This window comes from Mustela lutreola, chromosome 8 (genome assembly GCF_030435805.1).
Source record: "Mustela lutreola isolate mMusLut2 chromosome 8, mMusLut2.pri, whole genome shotgun sequence".
Classification (NCBI taxonomy): domain Eukaryota; kingdom Metazoa; phylum Chordata; class Mammalia; order Carnivora; family Mustelidae; genus Mustela; species Mustela lutreola.
This window is the reverse complement of record NC_081297.1, coordinates 27,020,946-27,041,230: the sequence shown is the minus strand read 5'-3', so window position 1 is coordinate 27,041,230 and position 20,285 is coordinate 27,020,946. Positions and strand designations below refer to the sequence as shown.

The 20,285-nt window shown below is 46.1% G+C and overlaps 1 protein-coding gene across 10 annotated transcripts in view; it reads right to left on the bottom strand.

Annotated features, from left to right (window-relative positions):
* The window catches only part of FRMD4A (FERM domain containing 4A), a 609,448-nt gene that overhangs the window by 110,352 nt on the left and 478,811 nt on the right, over positions 1-20,285 (bottom strand). For all 10 annotated transcript variants that reach the window (XM_059184088.1, XM_059184090.1, XM_059184094.1 and 7 more), the window contains one exon: positions 14,732-14,816. In XM_059184088.1, the coding sequence (XP_059040071.1) occupies positions 14,732-14,816 (85 nt within the window). The remainder of the gene's footprint in view (positions 1-14,731; positions 14,817-20,285) is intronic.

The window sequence follows — 20,285 nt, the reverse complement described above, 5'->3', positions numbered from 1 at the left end:
AACACTCAGAATATCTGTGGTCTCAATGACTGGACCCCCAAAAACCCCCTGGCCCTGTTCACGGCTTTCCCAGTGGTCCCGGGCCTCCCCAGTCACCGCAAAGGCCTCATCTTTAAATCTTGAGAAATTAGGTGGTGAGCCAGTCCTGAGGGTCCTACAAACTTGTTAATCTGATTCAGCTATGGAGTATGGTTACTTGATATCCAATTGTGTTTTCTTCGTGAACTCTACTTAGAACTAGGAGTAAGGTTTTACTGGAAAAAAAGTTATTAACAGGACTGTACCTCTTTAAATTAAAATGAAATGAAATTAAAAATACAGTTGCTCATTGCAATGGTTCATTGCTTTCAAGCACTCAACAGTTCGATGTAACGATCGGCTACCACAGGGATTTTGAGTAGATACAGGGCACTTCTGTCCTTGCAGGAAGTTCTGCAGACCAGCACTGCCAGAGCCTAAGTTTATTCATTCATTTATTTTTTTTAAAGACTTTGTTTACTTATTTGTCAGAGAGAAGAAGAGAGAGCGAGAGGGCACAAGCAGGGGGAGCCGCAGGCAGACAGAGAAGCAGGCTCCCTGCTGAGCGTGAAGCCCGATGCAGGACTTGATCCCAGGACCCTGGGATCACGACCTGAGTCGAAGGCAGACGCTTAACTGACTGAGCCATCCGGGCGTCCCACAGAGTCTAAGTTTAAAAATGCTTCTTTCCTATTCCTTCTTTCCCTAAATATTTCATTATCATCTGTGGATATGGTCTTAAAAGGACATAAACCTTTCTGTGGTTTTTGAAAATATATCTAATAAGTATGTATATTTCAATATGTATATAATTTCTATCTGTTTTCTAAACAGCTTTTTGAAGTGTAATTGATACATAAAAACGCTGCATGTTTAATTTTTAAACAATTTAAGGAGTTTGGATGTGTGCAAACACCTGTGACACCATCACCACATTCAAGGTAACACACATATCCGTAACCTCCAAAAGTGTCTTTGTGTCCCTTTGTGTGTGTGTGTGTTTACCATATGGCACAAAACACATAACACGAGATTTACCCTCTTCACAGATTTTAAGTGCATGACATTGTAATTGTCATATACAGTTCAGATCATAAAAATAGAAGGAACTCTGGGGCGCCTGGCTGGCTCAGTTGGTTAAGTATCTGCCTTTGGCTCTGGTCATGTTCCCAGGGTCCCGGAATCAAACCCCGCATTGGGCTCCTTGCTCATTAGGGAGCTTGCTTCTCCCTTTCCCTCTCCCTCTGCCACTCCCCCTGCTTGCGCTCTCTCTGTGTCAAATAAACAAATAAAATCTTAAAAAAAAAACAAAAACAAAAAAGAAAAGCAAATAGTGGGAACTCTGGAGTCCATCAGCACAGAAAAATAATAAACAAATGAACTAATGCTGTACTTCTGTCTTGAACTTCAACAAAAATGTCTATTTTTTTTTCTCTCCCTCGTATCACTAGATGCTATAGCAGATGACAGGATCACAGCACGTTAGAGCTAAGCCAGGCTTGGACACCAGCTAGCCCAGCCCTCTGCTGTTATTGAGATCAGAAATCCAAAAATGTCAAGGGACTCTCCCAAAGCCACAAGACCTCAGGAGGAGGCCAAAAACAATCCCCAACCTCTTGTGTAGCAGGTGACCTCTCTGAGTGCATGTATTCCTCCAAGTCAATAAGAATTCTGGGGGTATCACCTGACCCCTGTTGGAAATGGTTCTTATTAAAAAGATAAGAAATTGCAAGTGTTGGCGAGCATGTGGAGAAAAGGGAACTCATCCGCACTGCTGGTGGGTGTGTAAAGTGGGGCAGCCTCTATGGAAAACAGATTGGAGGTTCCTCAAAAAATTAAACATAGAACTAACCTATGACCCAGCAAGTTCACTTCTGGGTATTTGTCCAAAGGAAATGAAAACACCATTGCGAAAAAATATCTTCACCCCCATGTTCACTGCGGCATTATTTACGACAGCCAGCTGCAAACTTGGAAACAACCTAGCTCCCACCAATTGATGAATGGATAAAGAAAATGTCACACACACACACACACACACACACACACACACACAATGGAATATTAGTCATAAAAAAGGATGGAATCTTGCCATTGGAACAGCATAGATGGATCTTGAAGGCATTATGCTAAGTAAGATAAGTCAAACCGAGAACGACATGTATTATACAGTATCACTTATCTGTTCCACGTACATGGAACCCAAAGAAAGAAAATTCAAATTCACAGATACAGAGAACAGGTGGGTGGTTGCCAGAGGTGGGGCTGGGGGAAGTGGGTAAAGGGGTCCAAAAAGTTAAAAACTTCCCAGTTTATAAAATAAGTAAGTCCTGAGGATGTAATATATAGCACAGTGACTACAGTTGCTACTAAACCGTGTATCTGACGGTTGCTAAGACAGGCAGATCTTGAAAGTTCTCATCACAAGAAAAAAAATGTGTATGTGAGATGATGGATACTAACCAAACCTATTGTGGGGGTCATCTCATAATGTACACAAATATTGGATCATTATGTTGTACCTGAAACCACTATAATGTTATATATCAATTACATTTCAAGCAGGAAAAATAAGGACTTGGTCTTAGCCAACATGTTCTCAGAACCATATGTGTCATTGAAGTCAGCTAAATGTAGAATTACGTTTCTCTTGGATTATAATCCAAACTCCAACTCATGGATTTTCTTTCTTTCTGGTTTTTTTTTTTTTTTTTTTTTTTTTTTTTTGTGGTCCACAGTCGGACCTTGGAATTCAAACCAACACACTCAAGCAAGCCTATATCTTTTGAGGGATGGATATCATTTGGGCCCTTTCAGTCTCAGTAATTGCAAAGATGGATAATGATATTTGCTACCGAACCACCTCAGAAGTGTGGGCTAAGAGAACCAAGGAAAGCATATGGAAGAATCGGGCACAATAATTCTTTATGCCTAACCAGCCGAGAGAGCTTTATGGCCACTGTCATTGATGCAGACTGTCAGGGTCGGGACACAGCGGAATGCGTGGAATTACCCTTCCGGGATTACCAGATCCCATCAGAATGTAAATCATTTAACAGTGTACAAATGATTTAACAGAAACATTGTCCAGGGTTTCCACAATGGCCCATTTCTACTTGTATGACGTTCCTTTCCATTCCCACCAAGGACATGCTGGGCGCTCACATGCACGGCTGGGTCCGGGGATGTGTGCTCTCCAGTCAATCATTTACACCCGTGTTGCAACTAATGGTCAATGGTGGGCTAATCTTTAACCTTCGAGGAGAGGCTTATGCATGCAACCTAAAACCAGCCACCGGGAACAACCCTTGCTAGTGTGAATGTAGCTTTTAGTTCATTATTTGACTCATCTGCCAAATGAAAATGTACCTCCTTTGTGGGGTGCGGGGAGAAGCAGAGTAGCAAAGGCAGAACATTTTTAAAATTTCACTTTTTTTAATGTAGTCTATTACACAGTTCCAGGAGAGTCAGTCAGAGACCACCCTGGTGGTGAGTGTGAGCTGGAATGTGCCATTATTCAGTCAAGCTCCCCAAAATGCACAGTTCAATGCCTGCCCCAATTTACCCAAGTTCTTCCTCACAGCACTCATCCTCAGGGTAACCGGGCACCCTCGCCCTTCAACTGGGGTGAGTTTTCACCCTCTCTGACCTTGGCCATCTCCCGGGGACGATATTAAAAAACAGAGCAAGTCAAAACAGGAAGAGGGAAATGGATTAAAGACTGACGTGGCTCAGACAGAACCTGTGCCTACACAATCCGATGGAAGTGCAGGGCATTAATCCTTCTCACCAACTCTACTTAATACTGAGTTCAGGAATCATCTTGTCGTCTGCCCTCAGTCAGCACAGACATCTGAAGGACATACGTTCCTACCGTGCAGCTTCTACTCCATTTTCCGACGTCTCCTGTTCATAATGTGCCCCCCGCCCCTGCTTTTTACACTTGACCCTCCCGGGGGATTTTCTTCTTTAAAATCCACTGCGATGCATCAGTGTTTGAGACTTTCTGCCCACACCACACATTTCCTCTTGTGCCTCAAAACCTACAAGCTGAGTTCCCTGAGTCAGGGGGTAGACAGATGTTTCCAGGGGACCTCCTGTCAGAGACCACGCGCCAGCTAACATCCAAAAGATGACTCTCCCTTTTTTTTTTTTTTTTTTAATTTATTTGACAGAAATCACAAGTAGGCAGAGAGGCAGGCAGAGAGAGAAGGGGGAGCAGGCTCCCTGCTGAGCAGAGAGCCCAACGTGGGTCCTGATCCCAGGAGCCTGAGATCATGACCTGAGCTGAAGGCAGAGGCTTAACCCACTGAGCCACCTAGGTGCCCCCTGCCTCTCCCTTATTCTTATGTGACTTTTCTGGCAATCCGGAGGTGGTATCTTTCACGTGTCCCTGCTCCAGCAGAGAAAATAAGCTGAATGAGACCTCACAGGGGGCACGCAAAGACCACATTGGGTTTTCGCTAGCTGAGGACCACATGGGACAGGGGGAGTGGGAGAGGGCCCATCAGGGAAGAGCTGTAAGCACCTCCCAGCTGGCATGACTCCGAGGTTGGGGTATGACCATCCTCTGTGCCTCTGAGGCTCTCAGAGCTGCTGGACAGGCGCATCTTGGGGGTATCTGCTGAGTTCCAAAATCGCCTGGGAATCCAGGGTGGTCTGATGGGCATGTAAGAACTTTACCTAAGACGCACGGGTATGAGGAAGGTGCTGGTAGAGGGAATGTGATGCCCTCCAGTTATTACGGCCATCGAGGGCTGTACTCTGGGCATCTGTTTTACTTACTACAGAATAATGTGTTGGGCTTTCTCTCATCTTTTGAAAAAATGCCACGGAAAGACATACAAATCTGCCGGTGTGCGCTTGGGCGCTCAGAGGGGGGTGGGGGAGGATGGCCCCACTTCAACCCCCACTCAGCACTGCTTGATCCCAGGTGATTCACTAGCCGAGGGAAGAGGCCTAAGGTCATTTATCAGCAGCGTAACTGTGAACAATATTCTCAGAAAGATTTCCATCTGTGGATCTCCAAGAGTTCCAAATAAATGGCCCCAGGAGAACCGTGAGCGGCAGGTGTTATGGACGTTCTCCAAAAGTCCCGAGAACTGGAGGGCCTCTTCACGTTCCCCTCACTCTGAGGGACTTGGTGGTGGTCTTCATACAGCCCTCGATCTTAATGGAAAGCATTCCTCTGTGGTCAGGAGTGACAGAAATTCCAACTTTCCACATAAGATGAATAAGATAATTGTAAAAGAAAATGTGATTAACCACCACATGCTAGGTTGACAAGATTTCACTGAGGATGATCTATACCGAGTCCATCCAGAACAGCTGGCAGGGATGCCCCAAGGGTCTTCTCTTGCTAACCGCCGCCACCCCTCTTCTCACCACAAAATGCCTAAAGATTTCCATTTCTTGCCATCCTCCTTAAGATCATTTCTACCCCCACTGGAAAGTTCCAGGTACTAGTTCCCATCTCCTAACAGCTCTGAGACATTGAATAAATCACTGGGTCTCCTTGAGTTTCATTTCCCTCATCAGAAGAAGGGGGATAACGATTTCTTTTCCAATTATTTTACTGAGTTTGGTGAGGACACGGATAGGTGACTTGGAAACTCTGAGACACACTGCAAACATCCTGACTGCAGTATTTACTTAGATTCACGGGGGGTTATAAACGGACTTCCCCAGTGTTGCCTCTGTTCTCAGCACCAGTGAGCATTTACAGGAATCGTGGTAAGATGTATTATTTTAAAGAGGAGGGCAGCGTTATTTATACGTGTGTGTCTACCTGTGTCACTATATGATCCAAGTGGTCCTGATGCCGCGCCTGGCCTCCCTGTGCCTGTGTAGGTGGCCCAGCTCCCTGCACAACTCGCAATGGCTACGTGAACATGCTTCGAGCAAACGGGGACTGTGGTGCCGGATAGGACCGACATGGTCTTGCATAACCGTCTTCCTCAGCCTTCTGCCAGTTTTTCATCTGTCAAGTTACTTCAAGTTTAGCTGATGAGCCACTGAGGGGGACAAGCCAGCCAGGCTGGGTCACCATAATCTCATTTTGTGGCTCAGCGATTCCTCCTGCTGCCTCTTGTTTACCACCCATGTCAGGCCCTGGGGGGAGTCTCCCTTTTAGAGGCCCCAGGCACCACCAAGATGATGAGCCCAAGTGAATTTGTTTCTAGAATTGAAAACGAAAGTCCCCCTCTGTTCTTTTTTTCCTCTTACCCCCTGTTACATGAGCACACACACTAACACACACTGACCCTGCGACAATTGCACTAAGAGATAAGGAAGAGGATTCTGATGGTCTGAGATGAACATTTATGTTTGTTCCTTTGTGCTGTGGGGCCTGATTGTGGGCTTTGTTTCTCTCAACTCCAGACAAGATGATACTATCTGCTCCTTAGCAAAGCTCTTTGAAGATCTTGGATAAAAGACAACTTATTTCAGTTCCAACAAGAGCGACGGTGTTTAGCCCTACATAGCAAATGTGGCCCAAGGATGCTTATTTAAATGTCAGTAACATGGGAAGCTCTCAGACCAATGTGGAAGCTCTCAGAAAAGTAGGTGGAACAAGACCCCCACCCCACATGAAGCGGGAATCTTTAGCTGCTTCTTTTCTGACATGATCTGCTCTCAGTGGGTACACACAGACACCAGACTTGGTAATTTCATAGGAAATATGCAAATCCTTGCTCCCTGGGTTTGGAAAGCCTTAAATAACAACAATCTCCTAAGCGCTGTCTATATGCCTAGTTCAGTGATAGGTCATGAAAGGTGATCCTAAAAATTCACTCTGAAGAACGCTCATGCCAACTTTTCCTCTAACCCAAAGAAGGAAACTACAGTCAACCCTTAGATGGTGATCATGTGTTTTGTTTCTTTCGTTATCATCGTTGGGCAGGATAAGGGCTGGGATTAAGCATTTAAGTATGACTTAAATATTAAGTATATTTAAGTGTGGATGGTCAATCCCATATTACCTATGGGATTCCTTCTTCGTCATCTTCTTCTTCTTCTTTTTTTTTTTTTTTTACGATTTTATTTATTTATTTGATACAGAGAGAGAGAGACACAGCAAGAGAGGGAACATTAAGCAGGGGGAGTGGGAGAGGGAGAAGCAGGCTTCCCGCCAAGCAGGAAGCCCTATGTGGGCTTCAGTCCCAGGACCCTAGGACCATGACCCGAGCTGAAGGCAGACACTTAACAACTGAGCCACCCAGGCACCCTGAGATTCCTGCCTTTTTAAAAATTAAAAAGACACTAATTTTATGACCTAGCAGTTGTGGTGTGCAAGACTTTTGAAAATCGTTGTAGTGACTAATTTTTGACAGCAATTTCCCTTTACCAGTGGAGAGAGGGCAGGATTCAGTTGCATAGCCCAAAGGTGGGGCAAGAGCGGAGATTAGAATCCACACCCACCCTATCGCGCCCATCGGGTGGGACAAGCGCACTGCCTCCTGCCGGGCTGGCCTATGGCTTCTTTAGTTTGGCAAGAGAAGCCACAACCAAAGAGAAAAGCCTTGGCAGGAGAGCTCTGCTTTCTTGTGTGATTTTCCAGGGAACACACAACATCAAAGACAGACTTCCCACGGGAGTCTCCCACCCAATAAGACACACATGTCTAAATGAGTTCTATCCATCCCCTGGTCATAAATTTTTTTTTCCCTCATCCACCCGTAAACTTGGTGAATTAAAACATATCAGAGGGGCACCTGGGTGGCTCAGTGGGTTCCTGGATTGAGCCCACATCGGGCTCCCTGCTCAGCGAGGAATCTGTTTTTCCCTCTCCCTCTGCCCCTCCCCCTGACTCATGCTCTCTCTCTCTCTCTGACTCTGTCAAATAAATAAATAAAATATTTAAAAGAAAAGAAAAGAAAACACCACACATCAGAAATGCTGTTGAGCATGCAACTGTGTGGGTCATCAGGGACCCCCCCCCCCATTCTATAGCCCCTCCTGCTCTACTTAAAGTTCACCATTGGAACCCTGTTCTCTCATGACCACACTCTAATCCTCGGCAACGTGGGTTGATTATGACTGTATTTTCCTGCTCTTTTTGTGCAAAACAGGGGACTATAAAATACAAAGCAAGGGGATGTGAGGGAGAAACCCATTGGGTCATGGGTTCTGCCTCCTGGTGAAGAAAGAGTGGAAGGCAGGAAGGTGGTGCTCCTACTCTTGGGAAAATGACAAATAGAACAAAACACAATGAAGCATCTTTCCTCACTTTTCCGCTGTGGAAATGTCAGAGATTCGTTCTCTGAAGAAAATGAATAGAAAGCTGGAATGAGGCCCCCATCAAAAGCACCAGGAATAGAAAGGGAGTCTATACCCCAAGTGGAGGGGTTCCTTCCCCTACCCTGGAAGTGGAGGACGCACCCAGACAGGAAGTGGAAGACCAGACAGGAAGTGGAGGATGAACACCCAGACAGGAAGTGGGAAGATTCTCCTCTGGAGAGAATGAAGAGCCACGGGAAAGGACACCCAAACACTGCTATTCAGGGCTCCTACTGAAAGAACCAGCTCGCCCGCGGATTGCTCCACGAGGATGTCCACCAGGAGACCACTCCTTCCCAGAAGCCTCACTCTTCCACATGGATGAATGGACCAAGATCAACAGATGACTGACGCAAGCCTCCTACATGAAAGACAGAGGCCAAACTAAATAGGAAATACACAGAGGGGAAAAAAAGAACCGAAAAGAAACGGCACGGAGTGTGTAATTAATATTGAAACGATAAGAGAATGTTACATTTAAAGGCAATAACAGGATAATAGACAATACAGTGTATACATGTAAAGAAAGATCAGATAATACCGAGTCTCAGAAATCGAAAACATGATCACAAAGGTTAAAAAGCCAGTAGAGATTAAACATTATATCGATGAAATCTTGCAGGAAGTAGAATAAACAGACAGATGGAAAATAGGAGATACAAGGTATCATAGAAGGAGGCTATGCCCAGCATCTAATTAACATCAGTTCCATAAGGAGAACGTGAAAAAACAGAGGAGACCCCATCAATGAAATAGTACAGAAAACTCTCCCAGAACTGAAGAATACCAATCTCCGGACTAAAAGTCGCCATCAAATACACATCCTAGCGATTTACAAAGACCCATTTTAAGGCATACCGCCCTAAAATTTCAAATGAAGAGGAATAAAGAGGAAACCCTAAAAGAGCCCACGGGTGGTCGTGGGAGAGGGGAGAGGGTCCACATACAAGGTGCAGCACAGCAGACTTCCCCCCAGCACACTCTGAAGCAACACCTTTGATACTCTGAGAGATGTCTTCATTCCGTATTTCCATATCCACTCAAGCTATCCATCAGATATAAAGGTAACACAAAGACTTTTTCAGATATGCAAGGACCCAAACACTGTACTTCCCATATGCACCTTCCCTGGATTTATTGGAGGATGTTCTCCAGTGAAAAAATGGTGTAAAACAAAACACAGGGAGACTCGGGATGTAGGAAACAGAGGACGCACTCCAGAGCTGGGTGAGGGACAGACTGGAGGGGAAAGGGGTCCCGTGCTGAGGTCTATGGATGAGGCCAGGTCTAGGCTAGAGGGAGAGGATGGAGGATGGCTATAGGGAGGTCCCAGGACAAACAACAAAGGAGGCAGCAACAAAAACGAAACCAAAGAGAAGAATGGATGGATGAATTACCCAGTGCATTTGGAAATTAATGTGGGCATGCACTTGGGAATCTACAGGAGCTCTTGGGGAAAAAATGATGGGCCCAAAGAAACTAAACAGGTAACAGCAAGGCAATTATTACCTTTAGGTAAAACAAGTGGTTGTCTAAAAAGGGTGCTGCTTGGATTAGTCATACTAATGTAATGCTGGCAGCTGGGGCTTTTACCCAGAATGGGGCTTACCACCACTTTGGGAAAACGGGAAACGGGAAAGTGTAGGTGGTTATATTGGAGTCCTTAATCTTCACGCAACGGAGTTGAAATTCGATAAATCTAAAATGGATATAATCAAGGAATAATGGTTTGTGCCAACTTATTTGGAAATAGGTAAGAAATAGCGGAAATTGTTGAAGGTGCTGGGACTTGGGGGTGGGCTTTTTTTCCCACAATAAGCCTCTTAGAACCATCTGACTTGAAACTGCATCACATGTTACTTTGATAAAAGTATTAACTTAGAGGCACCTGGGCTCAGTCTGTTAAGCATCTGACTCTTGATTTCAGCTCAGATCATGATCTCAGGGTCATGAGGTCGAGCCCCATGTTGGGCTCTGTGCTGAGCATGGAGCCTGCTTGGGATTCTCTCTCTCCCTCTGCTCCTCACCTCACCCCCTCTCCCACTTGTGCGCTCTCTAAAAAAAAAAAAAGTATTAATTTTTGAAAAAGTGAATGAAATAGTGCTTGAAGGGAGCAGGAACAAAGGGCTCACTTATTTGAACAATTCAGATTCTGGTACACTGCAGGGATCATTGCCCGAGAAATAGGGAGGGAGTTCGTATGAATCATGCGCTGGGAAAACAGCACCCCGTCTACCAGCATCATGTCCAGGCTGCGTGCCTGGCACTGCCGTGTGGGCTTTTCCAGGATCCCCGTAGTGCTGGGGGGGCAGCATGGGTGGCACACAGAAACTCTCAGTTGAGACGAACAACTCGGGTCTGGATCCAAGAGAGCAGGAGCTCATAATGTTCCCCGTGTGGAGCTAAACCAACCACACTCATGCTTTATCTTGCTTCATCTTTCCAAGAAGGGCGTGGGTCCGTTCCTTTAAATATTTATTTATATATTTAGAGAGAGAGAGAGAGCGCACCAGTAAGTGGTGGGGGGAGAGGGCAGAATGAGAGCATCTCGAGCAGACTCCATGCTAAGCGCAGACCTGGAAATGAAGCTCGTTTCCATGACCCTGAGATCATGAACTGAGCTGAAACCAAGAGCTGGATGCTTAACTGAGTGCACCCCCAAGGCACCAGGGTTTGGGTCCTTTAATGTCCTTGTTCAACCAAAGAGGAAAACTAAGCTTGGAGACATCAAAGAAGGAGTCCACATTCAATGCATGTACTATGAAGCAGAGCGAGGACAGGGACCCAGGTTGTGCGGGACTCCAAACCGAAATTCCCAATCGCCCTCTGCTGCAGGGCCTCCCACCAAGCCGGCATAGTTAACAACAGTGTAAACCAGACCGTGCCACTTGTTCAACCACTTTTGGTCCTTGGTCCTCGAGGAAGTCACTTAACCTCTCAGACACCCTTTCTGGGTAAAGCTAATGATTCTGGCTCTACCTCTCGATTGGGCTCAATTAAGATAATATATGAGAAAATTTTAAAGAAGCTTGAAGTGCCAATGTATGCAAATGCACATATTATTTTTGATGACAGGAGGGAGACAGACAGGTGGTCTTGTTACCCTACTTGGTCCCCCACTTAAGCTTCAGGGAAGCGGGTTCTAATAGGATCCTGAGGAGACTACCCGGGGTTCTGGAAGACAGACAGCAGCCAGGTCAGCAGGCAGGCTGACACTGGGCGTGTCTCGGTCCCAAGTATGGCTGGCCATCTCCCCTGGAGGATCTGTAATATTAAATTTGGAGGACTTCTTCTTTTTCGTTTTCCATGAATCCCAGGTTCTTTTGCGAGTACAGTATTCAGAAGCACCGCAGCCTTCAGCTCCGGCTAAGCATCTGTGACTGGACTGAACTGAACAACTCTGAATGAACGGTTTCTCTCCTTTTCCCCAGGTGTCTGGACACACGATTTGGGGCCACCTTTTACTTGGCTGAGATTTCATCAGTTGGGGAATTGGAATTTCCAGGCATTTACTGTCCCACTGTGCCCCCTGGTGGACAGTCTCATGTTTTACTTCCCAACTTTCTCAAAGTGCTTTCACATTCATGAAACAAAAACCCTCAGAGACGCTTGGGAGCTGCAAGCTAGGAAGGCTGGTCTTAGTTCCACGCTAGAATGAGAAAACACATTTAGAGAGAGGAAGGATTTTGCAAGTTCCTGGAACTGTATTTAGTGTCTTTTTCCGCCATTCAGCAAAACCCCAAAATACTGCAATCTGAGTGGTCTGGGTTTGAGCCCAGTGTAAGTCCTGGTTCAGCAACTGTCACCAAGCGAGGTCCTTTCACAGAATTGAACTTGATCCCTACCAGGCCCTTCATTATTGTAGTCATTTGCATTTGGAAGGACTATTCTGTGCAATGAATGTGCTGAAGTACTTCCAGAAGGAAGACTGACAGCTGATGTACCAAGCCAACTGGTGCGTGTGTTTTAATGTTTGGTGGGTTTGCGGCAATGCCTTAAAATAGGGTTTAGTTAAACCTGAAAATATAGGCGGTGGGATCTCCTCAGACTCCTTCCTCAGCTATTGACCACTTCACCATGAGCCCACTTAGCTTTGAAGTCCTCCGTGGCTGCTGGGGGCGGCGCGGGTGCGGTGGGGTGGGGTGGGGTGGGGGATCTCCACTCTACAGGAGATCCTGCCCTCTGGGGCTCAGAGGTGGCTGACCTGGAGTCAGGTTGCCAGCTTCTGATCTGTGCCCTTGGGTGAATCTCCTCACTTCCCTGTGCTTCCTCTTCCTCCCAGGGGAAACAGGGCTAAAAAGTAGTATTCACCTCTAGGTGCTGGGAAGATTCAGCTACACAAGTTACAGAAAGCGCTCAGCCCCAAAGCTGTCCTTCTCCATGGCTGTTGATGAGCTGACCTGGGGAGATGCCCCGAAGTCTGCATTTGTGCTACACAAGGGACAGCAGTGTGGGCTTTTCCTTCAAATACCTTCTTCCAGTAGAGGATCTCAGCCCTGGTGGTGTTTGCAAGCCCCTCTCCCCAGGCAGGGGGTGTGTGGGCATCTGGGGTTGGCCAATGAAAGGAAACACTGCAAGCATATGGGGGAACTGGACACAGTGCAAGGGAGGGACCATCCCACTCAATTAAGAATTGTCCCTGAACAGACTTGTCTCTAAAAAAGAAGTACAAATGGCCAATAAGCATATGAAAAGATGCTCGGCATCACTAATCATTAGGGAAATGCAAATCAAAATCACAATGAGATACTGCCTAACACCCATTAGGACGGCTATTATTTTTTTAAAAAGCCCCCAAAATAACAAGTGTTGGAGAGGATGTTGAGAACTTGGAAGCTTTACACGCTGTTGGTGGGGATATTATGCGGTGTCGCGGATAAATGTACTGTGGTACTGTGGAAAATAAAATGGCAGCTCCTCAAAAAATTAAGCATACAATTACCGTACAATCCAGCGATTTCACTTTTGGGTACACACCCGAAAAAACTGAAAGCAGGGACTGGAAGAAATATTTACCCATGTTCATGACCCATGTTCATGGGAGCATTATTCACAATAGCCAAAAGGTGCAAGAAACCCAAGTATGCATTGGCAGATGAATGGATAAACAACACACGGTCTCTACGTTCACTGGAGTATTATTCAGTCTCTACAAGGAAGGGAATTCTGACACACCCTACAACGTAGATGAACCCAGAAGTGAAATGCCAAGTGAACTATGCCAGTTACAAAAGGGCAAACACTCCAGGATCCATGATATGAAGTGCCTAGGGTAGTCTAATTCACAGAGAAAGCAGGAGGGTGGTGGCCAGGGGCTGGGAGGTGTACAGACGAGGGATTTTGTGTTTGCGGAGTACAGAGTTTCAGTTTTGCGAGAGGAAAAGAGATCTGGAGATGGACGGAGGGGACGGTTATTGCACAAATGCTGTGAACGCACTCGGTATCATGGAACTGTATACTTACCAGTAATTATCATGATAAATTTTATGTGTATTTTAGCATAATAAAAAATCTGCCCCACCTGAAGTGCCAATAACATCCCTTTGAGAGAGAAGTGGTCAGATAGGCATGCATTTGGTTGTAAGAAGTCCGCTCATCCCTTGCACGTAACACCCAGATCTCCTTACAACGTGCACCCTCCTTAATGCCGGTCACCCAGTTACCCCATACCCCTCCCTTCACCCCGGCAACCCTCAGTTTGTTTCCTATAGTAAGAGGCTCTTATGATATGATCCCTTTCTGTTTTCACTAAATTCTACCCCTGAAATTAATAATACAATATACATTACCTAATTGAATTTAAATAAAAAATTAATTAATTGAAAAGAAAGAACTATATATACTACAGGACTAATGGAAATAGAAACAATTTAATAAACGGAGGAATGTTTCATAATTATAAATGGGAAGAGTTCATCTTTTAAAGTTATATATTATCCCTCCCCTTCTGAATTTTTCTCCATCATTCAATACAACTGCAATTAAGTTTTTTGTGTGTTTGTGTTTGTTTTGCTACATCTTTTAGCAAGTGCTCTCACATTTCTAACATTTATCTGGAAGAATAAACCAAACAGACTTGTGCAAGAAGAAGAAGAAGAGGAAGAAGAAGAAGTCGTCGTCCACTCGTCCTTAGGGGCACAGTCTACGCGGACTACGGCATCTGCCCTCCCCATCCATGTTTCCTCTTTGTCTCAACTGCCAGGGAAAGGAGACCCCAACGAGCCAAAACTTGATGAACTCCTGATGGGATCAGGAGTCCCGTAGTTAAATGGATAGTGTTATTTCAGGATGTTCTCACTTATTTATAGAATTCCACTTATAAATGACCTATATTAATCAATAAAATCACACTGGAGCAACAACATGCGATTTCTGGCTTCACATGATATTCCGGCTTTCAGAGGAAAACTGAACAGGAGGAAAGAGTTCTTACCTTGTAGATACAGGACTTAGCATTCAGAAAGAAGAGCTCGATGGTAGCATTGTCCTTCAGGTATGAGATGCTTTCTATATAGAACCTGAAAGAGAAAAACTGCTAATGAGCCACAGAGGCAGAAACTGATTGAGCTGAAAATCAGCTATTTTCTGAGCTACAGGATTTGACATGAGGATCAGAACTCCCCATCCTAAATGAAAAAGGAAAAGGCGTAATCCGTTGTTTGCATACGGTTCCTTTTCAAAAGAAAGCACAGTTTTTCAAGATCCTTTCTAGCACATGAGGACTGCCATGCCTGACAACCTTGTCCAGAGCCAAGAAGCCAGGCCTCCTACCGGAGGGGGTTAAACTCCACCATCGCCTTTCTTTTTCCTAAGCCGTGTTCCAATTTTTAATAATATTATTTGATTTTCATATCTTGCTTTTTTGGTCCTAATCATTGTTGAGTTGGATTTCTTGAGGATAATTTCTCCTGCTCAATTGAAGAAGGGGGCCGTCTTTCTCTTTGAAATGGTTACAACGTTATTTTCCCAAAGGTGGAGAGGTGCGATTTGATTTCTGCGAATCCCGAGAGCTATAGCAGTGCTCTTAGGCTGTGATATTAATGCATATTAAGCCAAACGAGAATTGAATTTTCATCCAGATGGAGCTTATAGATTTCTTTCGCGATGAAACATGCTGAAATTATTTACGTTTACATTTAATGCACCTTTTTACGCATCGACTTTGGAGTTTATTAAATCATGTAATCAGATTAGGCACTTGTACTTGTCTAGGGACCAGCCGCGCAAAGGGAGGGGTGATGGAAGGCAGAGCCTTGCCGGGGAACAGGCTCTGAGTGGGGCCTCTGCGTCCCTGCCACCCAGAAACTGGGGCTACGCCAAGGTGGGGGCGGCAGGTGTGATGGGAAAACAAGGGCTATGTTCTTCTAGAACAATGTTACAATATGATGGAAAGAATCCTGGGGAGGAAGTCAAGAGGCCAGTGATCTGGCCCCAGTTCCATATGATTTAGGGCAAATCACTTCATCTCTCTGGGCTTCTGTTTTCCACACTGTAGAAGAAGACCGCAGGTCAGTGGTTCTCCACCTGAGAAGTCTACCGTTTTCAAATATTAGAAACTCATTCAGATGAAAACAACAATCACCACAGCAAAAACAAGAAACCAGTATTTCATGAGGCTAGCAAAACCAGTTTGCAACCACTTGTCTGCAGACAAATAATGTTTTCGGTCATTTTTCGTGTGTGTGTGTGTAGAGGCTGTTGTAGTGAGTATCACACAGATTCATTTAAATTTGTGAGTGAATCCACAGTAACTTCAGATACCAGCAGGTATTTTCAATCAACAGGTACTAATACAATTACCACCATGTGAGAGTCTACAGAATGTTTGGAAATTATAGTATGGCCCTCATTCTTGCAAAGCTTGGGAATGAGTAGGATCCTTAGTGGACCGCTGCCACCTGCTGTCTCCCTGCAAGAAAAAAAAAAAAAAAAAAAAAGCAAGTACCAGTGTCCTGCTTTTTGGAGCAGGTGTTTTAGGTTATGGAGGTTCCATAAAGGGTCTACAGTGGTCCCCCTTACAGCACAGTGGTCCCAATGGAACTGCAAAGTGGTACAACTTCCTTGTCTCTACAAGTGGAGACTTGAAATGCAGTAGCAGGACGCTTGGGTGGCTTAGTTGGTTAAGAGACTGCCTTGGGCTCAGGTCATGATCCTGAGTCCCAGGATCGATCGAGTCCCACATATATCGGTCTCCCTGCTGAGCAGGGAGTCGGCTTCTCCCTCTGCCCCTCCCCACCTAATGCTTGCTCTTGTGCTCCCATTCTGTCTCCCAATAAATAAATAAATAAATAAATAAATAAAAATCTTAAAAAGAAATGCAGTAGCAAGGTCTAAGTCTTGAAGCAAAGTAAGTTAAATTGGATTTAATAATTAATCCACATTTGTTGTGAAGGATTTTTTTTTTAAACATTTATTTTATTTATTTATTTGACAGGCAGAGATCACAAGTCTGCGAGAGGCAGGCAGAGAGAGAGAGAGAGGGGGAAGCAGGCTCCCTGCAGAGCAGAGAGCCCGATGCAGGGCTCGATCCCAGGACCCTGGGATCATGACCTGAGCTGAAGGCAGCAGCTTAATCCACTGAGCCACCCAGGCGCCCCTGTTGTGAAGGATTTTTAACTGGGAGCAGTCAGAATAGCAAAATCAGAAGGAAGGAAGGAAAGAAAGGGAGACGGAGGGGTTGGGAAGGAAGAGCAGGGAGTGAGGGAGGCTGACTTGCAGGCGTGACTCATTATAGATGAATCTTGCTTTGCACCTTTGTCCAAGCTACTGCTCTTGACCCAGAAACCACCATTCTCCATGCCCCAAGCCACTCCTGCTCCCTTCTGCCCTTACTCAGGAACACGATGTTTCCTGGACTTCGCTGATGGCCCCCAGGGAAAAGCGCTTCTCCTGGGCTCTTCCTCTGCTTGCTGTGCTGCCCCAGGGTCCTGCACTTTCCCGTTCCCTGGGGCATCTTCTTTCTAGGCTTTGGTGAGGCCAAATCCCATTCATTTTTGTATCTCCACCACTAATACAGCACCTGGCACACACGTGGGCTTAGCAAGTGTCTGGGAGGGAAAGCTTCTGCAGGAAGGGGAGGAGCTCAGTGATCCCCGGATGTCCTGAAATTTCCGGTCAGGGGCTCATATTCTTCATCCAGGCCCTGTCCCCCTGCCCATCCCTCACTGTCAACATGGAAAGATGAACAAGCAGGCGCTGATCCCCTCGGATCTTAAAGCCAGGACAACAGCAGAAGTTTCTGGAGTTTGACCGTGAGTGACCTCAGTTCTACAATAATCACTCTGAGTCTAAATCTGTTGAGTTTGAAATCATGTAATTTTCAATGCAATGCCTTATGTCTTTTCTGCATTTGTTTCGATTCTTGGGAATTAAGGAGTGAAGACGTTCGCTACTCCTGCCATCCATTTTCTCCTCAATAGTAGGAGGAAACATAACACCCCCCACCCTTGCCAGAACTGAAGTTGGAAAGGACAGAGCGGGTTCTGTTCTCTGCAACAGCATTCGTGTCCCCTGAGTTCCACGGGGTCTGGCTGGACACGAGGCAGGAACGTAGAGAAAATAACCCAATCTGAGAAGAGGAAAAATAAACCATCTCCTCTTGACAGAAACTGAGAAGCAGGTTCCTGTTAACCTTTATCACCGAGAAGCAGCCTGGAAAACAGTGTGAGCTCCAGGCCTGTCATATTATTATTCTGTAACCCTGGATATTTAACTCATCCTGAACTTTCCATCTGCGCTAGGGAACTTGTGAGTCAAAATGCCCAGAGGAAAACAGACCTCAGACATCTCAATCCACACACTGAGGCTCAGGAAAAACTAGGGGAGCACCATGGAGAAGAAACTTCTGGAGAAGTGGGAAACATTGATGGTTCGGTTACAAAATCTGAATTTTTTTTTTTTTTTTTTAAACCGGTTCTGACCTTTTTGATTTTCATGAGAGCTCCTCGTTTTTGCCAGTAGGTGGCGATGTTGCATTTCCTTAACCACCAGTGCGCGGGTTGGGTTGGGAGATCGGGCAGAGCTTCCTCATAGACCAGGTTCACAAAGAAAATTCCAGGTCTCTGGGTAAAGCCTAGGAACTGAATGCTTTCGTGTAGATTCACAGGGTCTGCACGGACAGTTCCAAGTCTGGCTCTGTATTAATCTTGGGGTTCTGCTGCTATGACATTTGGGGCCTTGGTGGCTCTGAAGGGACTGCCCCTCCCAGGGCTGACCAGTTCCTTTAGAGGCCTGAGCTTGCCTTTCCTATGCAGACCAGCCACTGGAGAGCTCACACACCCTTCCCTGCTCCTTTGTAGGGCCCTCACACTCCAGGTCAGGACCTTCCTGCCCTCATCACCCCAGGGCCTGGGCCAGAGCCAGACAACTCTGTATAACCCCCAAGCCCCAAAGCCTGCTGAAATTATTCAAAGAAGCCAAGCCTAAACCTGATTACCCTGCCTCACCCATTCCTTCCTGTAGAAACCACAGAACAAAGGCTCTTCCCCATATTTCCCCCCACTCCCTCTGCCTCCTGACCAACCCTTAGTGCGCTCTGGGCAGCGCTGCCTGCTGTGGCGTGCCCCCTCCTCCTGCAGACTGTGAGTAGCAAGCTGTCTTTTCAATGGCCACCACCCCCTGATGGGTTAGGAGTACCTGTACCCGAGTAATAATAAAACTTACTTTCAAATGCGTTCTTTGGCCCATTTAGCAGGACTGAATAGGACAGCTACCCCCCTCCCCCACCCCCCGCTGTCGAGTCAAAGGGCCAACCTCTGTTCTAGGCCCAGGGCAAACCTGGGTATGTCTGTTCCCTGAATCGCATCAGCAATGTCACAACCCACCTGGCCCAATCATGCCAGCCTGAGCTCCTGCATCTGACACTCTGAAGCAGGAATAAATATGGGCTGTGCTCCTACGTGTTTGGGCCCATAAAATAATCAAGAGGTTCTGCAGCCTTGGGGAGTCTCCTTCCCTTTAACCCGCAGACGCCTCGGACAGCAGCAGCTTGCGCGGGTGTCCAGTGCAGGACGTCAGTCCGCTGGCCCCTTCTGGACGGCCCGCTCCTCCTCTTCCCTCTCGCATCCACCCCCCGCACTGGGGAATCACCGAATCTTTACGGCAAGTGTTAATTAAATGGACCGCTGATTTCATTTTGTCAGGAACACAAGGGTCACATTCGGAATGCTGACTTTGAGTAGCAAAAAGGAGCAATGGGAACGAAACGGGTATGTGGTGCCGCTGTGAGTTTCTGGGGCTGGGTATCTCTGGTCTTTAGAATTTCACCAGTTTGAAACAATCCTCACTGGGGCACCCCGTTGAGATCTAGCAAGTTCTGGTTAGCAGGCACCTCATTTTAGGATCCCTGACTTCGTTGTTACTATGGTGACAGGAAAGAACAACTGTGTCTCAACCAGCCAGGAAAGACACCAACAGTCAAGTCATAAACTTGGCTGTAAAATCCCCACTCCCAGATTAAACCTTCCTGGGATCGCCTCTCTCTCTCTCTCTGTCCTAGTGCTCACTTCAGTTTACTGTTGGTGAACGTCAGTTTGAGGAGACAAATCTAATCTCTTATTTATTTTGCTACCAACAGTGGAGATGATCAGCGTTGCAGGGACACTTGGCTGAAGACAATACAACTGAAGCAACAGCCCAGGCATGGAGGGGACCATCCTGAGCACAAACGTGATCCTACAGAAATACACAGAGATTTCCCTGGGCGTGCAGGGAAATTTTTCTTAGAATTTTTCTTGACCTGTTTCTTAAGCTTGCCTGGTGAATACGATCAGAGGGTCGTTGTTCTCAGATTTGGGGAGTTTGTGTCCTAGTCCCAGACAGAGGTCTGCAGAGGGACGTGACCTTGCTCACACACTGCTCGCCGGGCTGATCACAGAGCTGCAGGAGGGAAGGCCAGCAGGTGGACATGCTAAGACATGCTAAGGAGAGCCGCACTGTGATGATGGGAGACCAGGAACATTTTGAGGAAGGGAGCAGACGAGAATTCT